This window comes from Arachis duranensis, chromosome 5 (assembly GCF_000817695.3).
Source record: "Arachis duranensis cultivar V14167 chromosome 5, aradu.V14167.gnm2.J7QH, whole genome shotgun sequence".
NCBI lineage: Eukaryota > Viridiplantae > Streptophyta > Magnoliopsida > Fabales > Fabaceae > Arachis > Arachis duranensis.
In genome coordinates, this window is record NC_029776.3 from 80,565,428 (window position 1) to 80,576,745 (window position 11,318).

Sequence of the window (11,318 nt, forward strand, 5' to 3'; positions counted from 1 at the left end):
TCCTCTATTATCTTTATAATAATTACTGTTGTACACTCGAATAATTTCTACAACTTGCCACCAAAACCCATTATTATTGTACTCAATTTCATAGCAAAAAATTGTATATACATGTAAATCTAATCCCATTGGACCACTTCAATCAACAACCCTAATAACATGCTAAGATTCTTAGGTTTCATGGCTTCATAATAGTTTCTAGCTACTCTTATTGCAATATCATGCTTGTCGTTTTATGTTTAGTGTACATTACTCTAAACCCTAATATCTTTTCTCTTTTTCTTTTTTCTTTTAAATGTTCATGCAACACGTGCATACAGTTCCTACTCTTTGTTTTTTCAAATAAATTATGAATTTAATTTTAATGTATTGACAATATAAAATAATTTTATACGTGCATCAAATTACGTAATACAATATCAATAAATTAATTATTTTTTATATTGATCGCGTGAATAATTATAAAAAAAACTGATATAATTAAACGATCGTATAAAATATTTTATACTATTAATGCATCAAAATTAAACTCATAAATTATTAGCAAATTCTTTTGCAATTGTACTGCAAATGATTAAATCTATTCCAAGTTGCCAAAAAGTGGAGGATAAATGCGATGAATGTAGAACAAGTAGTAGAGTATTTTTATACGTATTTAAAAGTAGTATCTCTGTTATTTATTAACCGAAAGAAAAATTATAATTAAATTAAAGAGATAATTTCTCACTCGTTTAAGGGGTTGGACTTTGCATTAAACTCGTGTTTAAATGTGTGAGAAAATTAAGTTGATTCCTTAATGTGCTGTCTAATGTAAGTTTGGGCATATAATAAATAATCAAATTAATTATACAAGACTATATGCTAAGTGTCTCTCTTTTGGGGAGAAAAAGGAAAAGTAAGTAAATGTGGTTTCAATCAGCTGAAGACTTACAAATGACTTGTTTAGTCAACAAAATATGGAAAATCTAATTCAAGGCATTCATAGTCAACACAATTTAATTCTAGTAATTACATTAGTTGGGAAAATCCTCTTAATCAAAGATATATGGTATGAGAAATAAGATAAAGTGGAATAAAAAGAACTCCAAAATCAGATTAAAAATACTTGATTACTAATTTATTGGTTCAATTGTAAATAATATTATACTTGTCACTCATATTTTATATAAATATAATGTGAAGCAATACCAATATCCCCTATAAAGAGGTCTAAAAATTAAAAGATGATATGTAATATCAAATTTTCACCAACCCCAGTTACCCTCTAAAATAAACCAAATCTTCACATATTTTGGATGCTCTATATTTATTGGGTTTAATTTATTACTTGATCATACATATACTTTATGAAAACAAAGAGTTGGAAGACTCTAAGAATAAGTATAATTACTAATTGGTCATCCTTTCATTCCTTTGGTAGATTCGAAATTTCTTCGTTATTCTTTTACATTTTAGATATCAAAATGAAAGTTTTTCTGTTAATCTTTTTTCATAAATAAAAGCCTTTTTTGTTTCAAACTTTAAATGAAACCCTTTCTTTGCCACAAAATATGCAACTGGACTACAACAATAGCATTCAATTAAGTAGGCTCAGGTCATTACAGTATTTAACATAATGGGCTGGACTAGCCCATTGAACACTGGCCCAATCATATGCCAAAAACTTTAAACAAGAAGACCAAATATCTTGACCAAAAAAAAAAAGAAGACCAAATGTGACCGAGAAAAAAACCATAAGCGTGGCATTTTTTCAAACAGTTGGAATGCATAAGAAAATGCTCCTAATTAACAATTTAAATAAAAAAGAAAAAGCAACCGACGAGTGACTTCTTGGTGGGGAGGTTTTAGAAAATGATTCGGTTCTGTTCAACGTTGACGAGGCCTTCTTCACATTATGATCATTGTGTTAGGCTTCGCTCTTTGATTGAATCATGCAAATCAATGCAGCAAATTAAGCAGACTCATGCACAGTTACTAACCACTGGCCTAATCTCACACTTTGTTTCAGCTAATAAGTTTCTAAAGCTTCTTGCTTTTGCTTCCCTTTCATATGCCCACAAACTGTTTGATCAAATTCCTCAACCAGACTTGTTCATCTACAACACTATGATCAAGGCCCATTCTTTGTCCTCCGATTCCTGTCGTGATTCCCTCGTGGTTTTCCGGTATTTGATTCGGGATTCGGGTCTTTTTCCTAATAGATATAGCTTTGTGTTTGCTTTTGGTGCTTGTGGGAATGGGTTGGGTGTGCAGGAGGGGGAGCAGGTTCAAGTTCATGCTGTGAAAACTGGCCTGGAGAATAATGTGTTTGTTGCAAATGCTTTGATTAGTATGTATGGGAAGTGGAAACTTGTGGAGGAGAGCCGAAAGGTCTTCGAATGGGCCGCGGAGTATAGAGATTTGTATTCATGGAACAACATGATTGTTGCTTATGTTGGAGCAGGTAACATGAACAAAGCTAAGGAATTGTTTGATGGAATGCAAGAGCGTAATGTCGTGTCATGGAGTACGATAATTGCCGGCTATGTGCAGGTATTGCTCGTTTGGAACATCAACAAATTAATCGTACTAATTACTAACATTCTACATTAATGGACATCTTGTTTATTTATAGACATTGCAGAAGTTTGTATTGGAAACTATATCATTTTTTTTTCCAATACATATCTTGATTGATGTGCTATGTCTAAGTTACTTACTTCATACTTTACTATAGGTTGGCTGTTTTATGGAAGCTTTGGATTTCTTCCACATGATGCTACAAGTAGGTACAAAGCCAAATGAATATACACTTGTAAGTGTTCTTACAGCATGTTCAAATCTAGTAGCATTGGATCAAGGAAAGTGGATCCATGTTTACAGTGGCAGAAGTGAAATCAAGATGAATGAGAAGCTTCTTGCTAGCATCATTGACATGTATGCAAAGTGTGGTGACATTGAATCTGCATCAAGAGTTTTCAATGAACACAATTTGAAGCGAAAGGTTTGGCCTTGGAATGCCATGATTGGTGGGTTTGCAATGCATGGAAAACCCAACGAGGCTATAGGTGTTTTCGAACAAATGAAGGTTGAAAATGTTTCTCCCAATAAAGTCACGTTCATTGCGTTACTAAATGCTTGTAGCCATGGCCACATGGTCAAGGAGGGGAAGTCCTACTTCAGATTGATGGTTAGTGACTATGGAATTAACCCGGAAATAGAGCATTATGGATGCATGGTAGATCTACTCAGTCGTGCCGGTCTCCTAAAGGAGGCCGAAGAAATGATATCAGGTATGCCTATGGCTCCAGATGTAGCAATTTGGGGAGCACTACTAAATGCTTGTAGAATCTATAAAGATATGCAGAGGGGTTATAGAATAGGGAAAATTATTAAAGAAATGGATCCTGACCATATAGGGTGTCATGTTCTATTGGGTAATATATATTCCACGTCCAGAAGATGGAATGAAGCAAGGATGCTAAGAGAGAAGAATGAAAACAGTGACAGAAAAAAGGTTCCCGGTTGTAGTTCAATTGAATTGAATGGAACATTCCATCAATTCCTTGTTGGGGATCGATCCCATCCTCAAAGTAAAGAGCTTTACTCATTTTTGGATGAGATGACAACCAAGTTAAAGATTGCTGGGTATGTTCCAGAATTTGGGGAGCTTCTGCTCGATATTGATGACGAGGAAGACAAAGAGACTGCCCTGTCAATACACAGTGAGAAATTGGCTATTGCTTTTGGGTTGATGAACACAGCACCTGGAACCCCGATTCGCATTGTGAAGAATTTGAGAGTTTGTGTGGACTGTCATAAAGCAACAAAATTCATCTCCAAGGTTTATGAGCGAGTAATTATAGTTAGAGACAGGACGAGATATCACCATTTTAAAAATGGAGTTTGCTCTTGCAAAGAATATTGGTAAAGATTAAAGAATGTGCTAAACTTGTCAAATAAGTCTCAAGATGCAAGTATCCCTCTATCACAAAGATGACAAAGTCTTTGACATGTTGAGTTGGCAAGACAAAGGTATGCATTTGATGACATGTTGGTAGCTTGGGTAGGGTGAAAGATGATGTTGTGCATATCATTACGCACAAATGAGAATAAAAAGATCAAGCATGGAGAAGTTGAACTGTTCACTTTTCATTATATACATCATTCAGCAGTTCTGCACTGGAGCACGCAGGCGGAGTGATGGCATTAAAATATTGGAACATCTCAAAGAGACAGAGACTGAAGAGAATGTGGAAACTCAATTAGATCATGGAAGCTGAAAAATGAACAATCGAGTTTCTCAGACAATGTTATGATTCTTTCATTCTACCGTAACATGAAGCGGCACGTATTATCCATTTGTGCCTTTATTCGTTTCATACTTTACCAATAAGCAAGAAATGACCAACAAATTATGTAACGCAATTCTATTTGATTATCTGGCAAATGGGTTTAGGACTTTTGGGTACCTGAAATCTCCCTCCAACTTCAGAACAAAAATAACTAACGCGTTCAAGAGGTACCAATATTTGTCATATATTTACTCCTTAAGTTGGTCCACATGCTATACGTACATAAACGGTATAAGAGGAAACAAAAATGACTTAACTAAAGCTCCTATAAAGCAGGTTACATAATATTTTTTGAATTGTTTCAACAATTGGAATGAAATGCAGAAGCATATTACAAAACCATATGCATGTGTATATGAATATGTATATATGTATGGGTATAAAGGTAACAAGCAAAATCAGTCGAGATTTACTTGAGCACTGGAAGCTTCCATGAGTCCATTGCGTATCTGATCACCAATATCCCTAACATGGCCAGGGCCATGGGGTATGAAAACTGTGGTGTTCTTAGAGGAGTTGCCAAGGTCTTTGATGGTGTCAAAGTACTGAGTGATCATAATAAGATCCATGACCTCCTTGGGAGAGGCACCTTCCACCTTGTGGGAGAAATTCAAAATGTTCTCTCTCAAGCCATCTGTGATAGCTTGCCTCTGCCTGGCCACACCAACACCTCCCAAGTACTTGGATTCGGCCTCTGCCTCGGCTTTCTTAACCTGAAGCACCTTCTCAGCTTCTCCCTTGTACACACTAGCTAGTTGCATCCTTTGAGCTGCAAACAAGCAATATAAACACTCATTATACAATAAACAAGCGACAGTAGCAGCACTAACCTATTTGAATCTTAAATGAGCAGCTAACCGCATAGACAGCATAGTTTACCTGCATTGATCTCATTCATGGCCTTACGCACAGAAGGATCAGGTATAATATCAACCATGAGTATGTGCTCTATGCTATATCCATAGTCTCCCATCACCTGACAGACATGATACATGATAAGGCGCAATGCAGGGTCATAAGGTGAGTGAAACATTTTTGCTATTTATAATTATCTAACTCATAGTTACATGGATATTGAACACAATATGTTTCAGTAAGGGAACTAATACGCAGTATGCGGTACGTCATATATAAAGTATTTTGGATTAAAGATCCTCTAAAGTGAAACAGTTGATAAATTGATAAAGTGAGGAGTTAATCACTCTTAAATTAAAATAGTAGGACACACATTTCATAAAAGTTACAAAATCAATGGTGATTAATCCTTTACTTTACCATTTTACTAACTTTCTCACTTGAGAGATCGAAATTCAAGTATTTAATGTGGAAAATACACACTATGGTGAATTCATGTAACTATGATCTAACTACCTAAGTCCTAACTAACTGAATGAAATGAATACCAGAAGATGACCTTAGCAAGCTCTTCGAGAACAGCTTTGGCAACATGATCCTTCTGCTCAAAGAGTTCATCCAAGTTCATTCGGGGAACAATAGCGCGAGTGACATCAAAGACATAAGCCTGGATCTGTTCTTGAGGGTTCTGAAGCTCGTAAAAAGCATCATCAGCGTTCTCCTTCACAACACGGTACTGAATCGAGCACAGCAGCTGCACAAACACGTTGTCCTGCAGAACCGACACAAAATTGAAACCCTAAGAATGGATATATATATATATATATATATATATTGAAAGCGGTTAGAGAGAAAGAGTTGACCTTGGTCTTGGTCTCGACGCGGACGTCAAGGGAGCAGATCCTGGTGGAGAGGAGGCCGGCGAGGCACTCACCGGCGAGAGGGTTGAAGAAGTGGAAGCCAGGTTGGGCGAGGCGGCTGAAGCGGCCCCACTTCTCGACCACGCCGACGTTGGACTGCTGGATGCATCCGCAGAAGAAGCAGAAGGTGTTCCCCATTTTGCTATTCTTCTCTATTCTCTAATCTCTATCCCTCTCTCTTAGTGTTATACTGTTATCTCACTTCCCTCTCTTGTTGCTTTTGCGCTTTTTTTTTTTTTTTTAAGGTCGGTTTTGCTCTCAAATTTTAAAGGTAAACGTAATTTTCTCCAAAGTACACATTCAAATAAGGAATTCAGCCTTTGCGTGTTGCGGCTACGGAGTGGGAACGCGGCGGGTAAAAACGGGTTTTTGTTCTATCCGATTCCGTTCTGTCGTATTGCATTAAATTCGTCTTGTTTTTATCCGCAAAAAATAAAATGTTGAATCTTAATTCGTTTATGTGAGTATCTGTCTTATATTTATAATTATTAAAATCTAATAAATAAAATTAAATTTCAGAATTTATATAGCTGTCATCACATACATAACATAAATTAAAGTAAAAATTTAAATATAATACAATATTATTAATCATTTATTAATTATTTTACATATATATATTAGGGCGAGTAGAGAGCGGGTATTACTTAAACCCTACTCTGCCCCGCCCCTCCCAAGAATTCGTCCCACTAAAAATTTGCCCAAGTGCGAGACGGGTAATTATCCGCCCCAAGCGGATAGGAATGGATTGGGTACTCGCGGATTCGGGTGGTATTATCATCCCTAGTTGCGGTCGTCAGTAAAATTCTCTTTCTCTAATTGAAAAGAAAAACATAGAAAACACAGTAAAATATGTAAAAAGAATTGTGATGAATAAGATTTTTTCTTTACATAGAAACATAAAATAATTATTTAGTCAATTTTTTCTAAACTCATCGTTATTTTATATTCCATAATTGTTATACATCTAAGTTTTTTTTATTTAAATTTATCTAAATAGCTCTAACACCAACAAAAATCACTCTCGTGAAAAGAGCCTCATTACACGTGCTTTTTCTTCTTCTCCTTCCTCGCACTTCTTCTTCTTCTCTCATGCACTTCTTCTTCTTCTTTTTCTTTCAAATATACGCATACATCCTCTTTTTCCTCTTTCAAATTCACGCATACCTCCTCCCCCTTCTCCTCATTTTTTGTGCACACAGATTCTTCTTCTCCTCCTCCTTTTTCGTTATCATCATCACCAACAACACCAACATTTTGCTAATGACTTATTTTTTCAATCGAATTGAATGGAATACAATTGCTAAATTGAATTGAATTGAATGGACGCAGGTATTCTAAATCGAATTGAATTGATAATCTCTAAATTGTAGGCACAATACTATACAATTGTTTCACCTTAATAACGTATTCGGTTCATTATGCAGAAACTTGTTTTGAATTTGATTTTATTTTATATAATGGATAATGTTCCGTTCATTTAGTACTATACAATTGTTCACCTTAATAACATGTTCGGTTCCTAATGAATTAAATTGAATTGAATTGAATGGACGCATGTATTTTGAATTGAATTGAATTGATAATCTCTAAATTGTAGACACAGATGTTTTGAATTTGATTTTATATAATGGATAATGTTCCGTTCATTTAGTACTATACAATTGTTTCACCTTAATAACGTGTTCGAAAGTTGTTTTGAATTTGATTTTAATAATGGATAATGTTCCGTTCATTTAGTACTATACAATTATTTCACCTTAATAATATGTTCGATTTCTTAAGAATTGAATTGAATTGTTTTGAATTGAATTGAATTAATAATTTCTAAAAAAAAGAAAAAGAAAAAAAGAAAAAAAACTTGCGTGTACAAATTTAGAAGGAGGAGGAGGCATGATTTAAAAAGTTATTACAATAACTTGGATAAACTTAAATAAAGATTTTGCTTAGATATAAAATTTTATTCATTATATTAGTGCACGACCATATTAACCTGGCGCATTCGGTTGACAATTTGTATATATTTTTTAACTATTTTTATTTTATAAAAATATTATGTAATCAATTAAACACAACTTAATATTTAATAATTATTTATATTAAAATTTATTAATGATTATAATATTTTATTTTATATTATTTTAGCAATTATTATTATGATTTTTTTATATTTCAGTGAATCAATCATTAATAAATCAATAATTTTAATTTGATACCTAATTATATTTTAATATCAAACATTATTATATTATATATTATTTTATAATTGATTACATATTGTGACGTATTTTAATGTTAATTTATATAGCTTTCTCTGTGTAAAGTGCTGATAATTCTCCTTCTTAATGCTATCGGCTTCCTCTGAACTCGGAACTTAGCGATTGGCAGCTACTTTTTATTCTATTGAAGAATGTAGAACTAGGAAAAAAATAAGAACAGGGATGGATCCACGTCGAGCCATCCTTCTCAGTCTCGCAGTATCAATTGAATTGGCAGACACAAAGACGAAGACAGAGACGCTCGGTACTGTGTCAATTGGGTCTGAGGATTTTTCTATCCATTTGGTATCAATATTAATATTATTATTATTATTATTATTATTATTATTATTATTATTATTATTATTATTAATGAGTGAAGCTATTTTTTTGTGTGGTCGATAAATTAATGAGTTGATATGGTGAAAATTTAAAATCATGTGACACTAAATTTATTGGTATCGAAAAAAAAAGTAATGAAAAGAATGTAACAGTTGAATCAATGTGTGTGCTTGTTTAACATTACGACCGCCCAATAATTAAACATTTTCGGAATTACTTTACGCTAATTTGAGTTCGAACCCAAACATTGAGGCCTAATATTTTCACATGGACCTACTCCACGTCATCTTTTAGCCATGACCCTTGCGGCGCTTTTTCAAGAACTACACTATTTTTTTAGTTAGTCAATTATGACATACAAAAAAAATAAATAGGTCTTTAATTTTTTGTTTTACAGACATTTTTGTTTCTAACCATTAAAAAATATTTTTAAGTCTCTCACTTTTTTAAAAGTTGAACGGATTAGTTTTTCTGTGCAAATATCTCCGTCAAACTCAACGGAAAAATCTGACGTGACTCCGTTCTACTTACCTGGCATTATATTAGACTGCCCATGTGGTACATTAGTGAAAGGTCGATTTTGGAAAATGGACAAAAAAGTCTCTCTGTTTTAAAATAGCATATATTAATTAAGCAAGCTCTTGAGAATACTCCTCCTTCCACCATTTTCTCACATGCCTTCTTTTCTGCTTCTTCAAAACATCACCGTCCTCATCCATAGATTCCCACCATTCCAGTTTCCTCCTCCTCCTACTACTGCTATTACTCTTGTGCTTCTTCTTGTTGTTGTTCTCATCCTTTGCATTGGTAGAAGAAGTAGAAACAGAAGCAGTCAACTCAACTTTGGGTCTATGCATTCTAACGTCATTCCCAATCCAATCCATCACATAATCCTTCAACACAGCACCCGATGAACCTCTGTTCTCTTCATTTACCAAATTGCCCCCCACACCCTTCCTATTTTTCTTCACAACTGCATCAGGCGATGGAATTGGTCCTTCCGGAGATTGCTCCTCAAAAACAGAGACACAGTCACTCTCGTAGCTTAAAGTCTCAGCTTCCAACCTGTTCTCCGTCTTGAACCTCGCAAGTCCAAAGTCTCCTATCTTGGCCGCAAAGGACCGGTCCAAGAGAACATTACTGGGCTTGATATCGCCGTGAATCACCGGTGGGTCACAGGAGTGAAGAAACTGTAACCCTCTCGCGACGTCCAGTGCGACGGAGAATCTCGTCTGCCATCGCATGAGCTCAGGAGATTTTCGGCAGAGGAGTGCGTTGTGGAGGTTGTCGTTGTGCATTCTTGTAACCTGATTTTCCAATCAATGGCGCATACAACTTTTCAAAGTCCATCCATTTGCTGAAAAATCTGTCAATCCACAAGTACCATCCACCTCTCAAAACTCTATCCACATCAAATAGCAAGAACTCCATCATCGTCACCGAAATCCACTAGTTCACGGCACACCCGCACCGCACAAGGTTCACCACTCCGTCGAACACCGGTAGGTTGTGAACTTGGACGAATCGGAGGAAGGGTTGAAGCCTAGGTTAGAGTTTTGGCGGTGGAAGCAATCGAAGGATTTACAAGGATAATGGTCCCAAATGACAGAGAAATCGGGGAGTGAAGAAGGGAAAGGGCTTGAGGGAGAGGGGATGAGGGTTTGTGCGGCGCGGTTTGAGAGAAGCAACGGCGGCGGGAGAGGGGATGATTTTGGCGATTGGAGAGTTGAAGAGAGGTGATAGAGTGAGAGGATGTTGGTGGCCACCATTTCCATCAGAAGAACAAGGTTCAGTGTCATTGAAGAAGGTCTCAAATGAATTTTAGGATTAAGGTAGCACACAAAACGACGCCGTTTTGAGCGACAGAAACTTATGTGTCCATTTTTCAGAAGTTCTATCCCACTAATGTGCCACGTGGGAAGCTGTGATGCCAGATAAGCAGAGGAGGGAGCCACGTCAGCCTTTTCCGTTGGGTCTGATGGTGGCTTATGGAGGAGGGACTCATCCATCCAAAATTTGTGAAGGTCGGAGATTTAAAAGTATTTTTAAATGCTCAGGGACGAAAATGTCTGCGGAGCAAAAGGCTAAGGACCTATTTGTCATTTTCTCTTATGACATTATACTTTAAAATTTTGGAGTTTTTATAGTTATTCACTTTTTTACTTAGGTTGTATTTAGTTGGTGTCTTTTAGACAGAAAAACATAAACATAAATATACAAATAGATATAAACACAAATATACACCCATTTTGTTATGAAATTTAGTGATGATACACAAGATACAATTATCTAAATTAAATATCTATTTTACCCTAAATATAGTTATCATTGGGTATGTCTAAAATCAGCCCAACTATTTTGTGCGCATTAGATGCGCTACTTTTTATAAACCGTTAGATTTTATTAAATGAAAATAAAAGTATATTATAAAAGAGGAGTACTGATAAATTTTATAAATATAGAATATATTAATATATACATACATAAATACATTTTAATACATAATATTTTAAAAATAATAAATATAATCTTTTACTTTAAAATAAATATAAAACATATAAATACATACAAAAATATTTTTTATTTATTAAAATTAATCATTATGCAAT

At 35.0% G+C, this 11,318-nt stretch overlaps 2 protein-coding genes across 2 annotated transcripts; one reads left to right on the forward strand and one right to left on the reverse strand.

Annotated features, from left to right (window-relative positions):
* The first annotated feature begins 1,843 nt into the window (after positions 1-1,843).
* Positions 1,844-4,545, forward strand: LOC107489673 (pentatricopeptide repeat-containing protein At5g66520-like). Its single transcript, XM_016110423.3, has 2 exons — positions 1,844-2,532; positions 2,717-4,545. The coding sequence occupies exons 1-2, from the start codon at positions 1,852-1,854 to the stop codon at positions 3,908-3,910; spliced, it is 1,875 nt and encodes a 624-aa protein (XP_015965909.1). The 5' UTR covers positions 1,844-1,851; the 3' UTR covers positions 3,911-4,545.
* Positions 4,546-4,564: 19 nt separating this feature from the next.
* LOC107489675 (hypersensitive-induced response protein 4) lies at positions 4,565-6,382 on the reverse strand. Its single transcript, XM_016110424.3, has 4 exons — positions 6,053-6,382; positions 5,749-5,961; positions 5,214-5,310; positions 4,565-5,103 (listed from the first exon to the last, which is right to left on the reverse strand). Exons 1-4 carry the CDS (start codon positions 6,245-6,247, stop codon positions 4,733-4,735), a joined length of 876 nt encoding a protein of 291 aa, XP_015965910.1. The 5' UTR covers positions 6,248-6,382; the 3' UTR covers positions 4,565-4,732.
* Between the last annotated feature and the right edge of the window lie 4,936 nt (positions 6,383-11,318).

What these genes read in the sequence shown, in the direction of transcription:
- LOC107489673 (XM_016110423.3), top strand. Translation starts at nt 1,852, where the DNA reads ATGATTCGGTTCTGTTCAACGTTGACGAGGCCTTCTTCACATTATGAT. An exon ending in TAATTGCCGGCTATGTGCAG is followed by an intron (nt 2,533 to 2,716) that starts GTATTGCTCGTT and finishes ACTTTACTATAG; the next exon opens with GTTGGCTGTTTTATGGAAGC.
- LOC107489675 (XM_016110424.3), bottom strand. Translation starts at nt 6,247, where the DNA reads ATGGGGAACACCTTCTGCTTCTTCTGCGGATGCATCCAGCAGTCCAAC. An exon ending in TTCTCGAAGAGCTTGCTAAG is followed by an intron (nt 5,311 to 5,748) that starts GTCATCTTCTGG and finishes CATGTCTGTCAG; the next exon opens with GTGATGGGAGACTATGGATA. An exon ending in CATGAATGAGATCAATGCAG is followed by an intron (nt 5,104 to 5,213) that starts GTAAACTATGCT and finishes GCTTGTTTGCAG; the next exon opens with CTCAAAGGATGCAACTAGCT.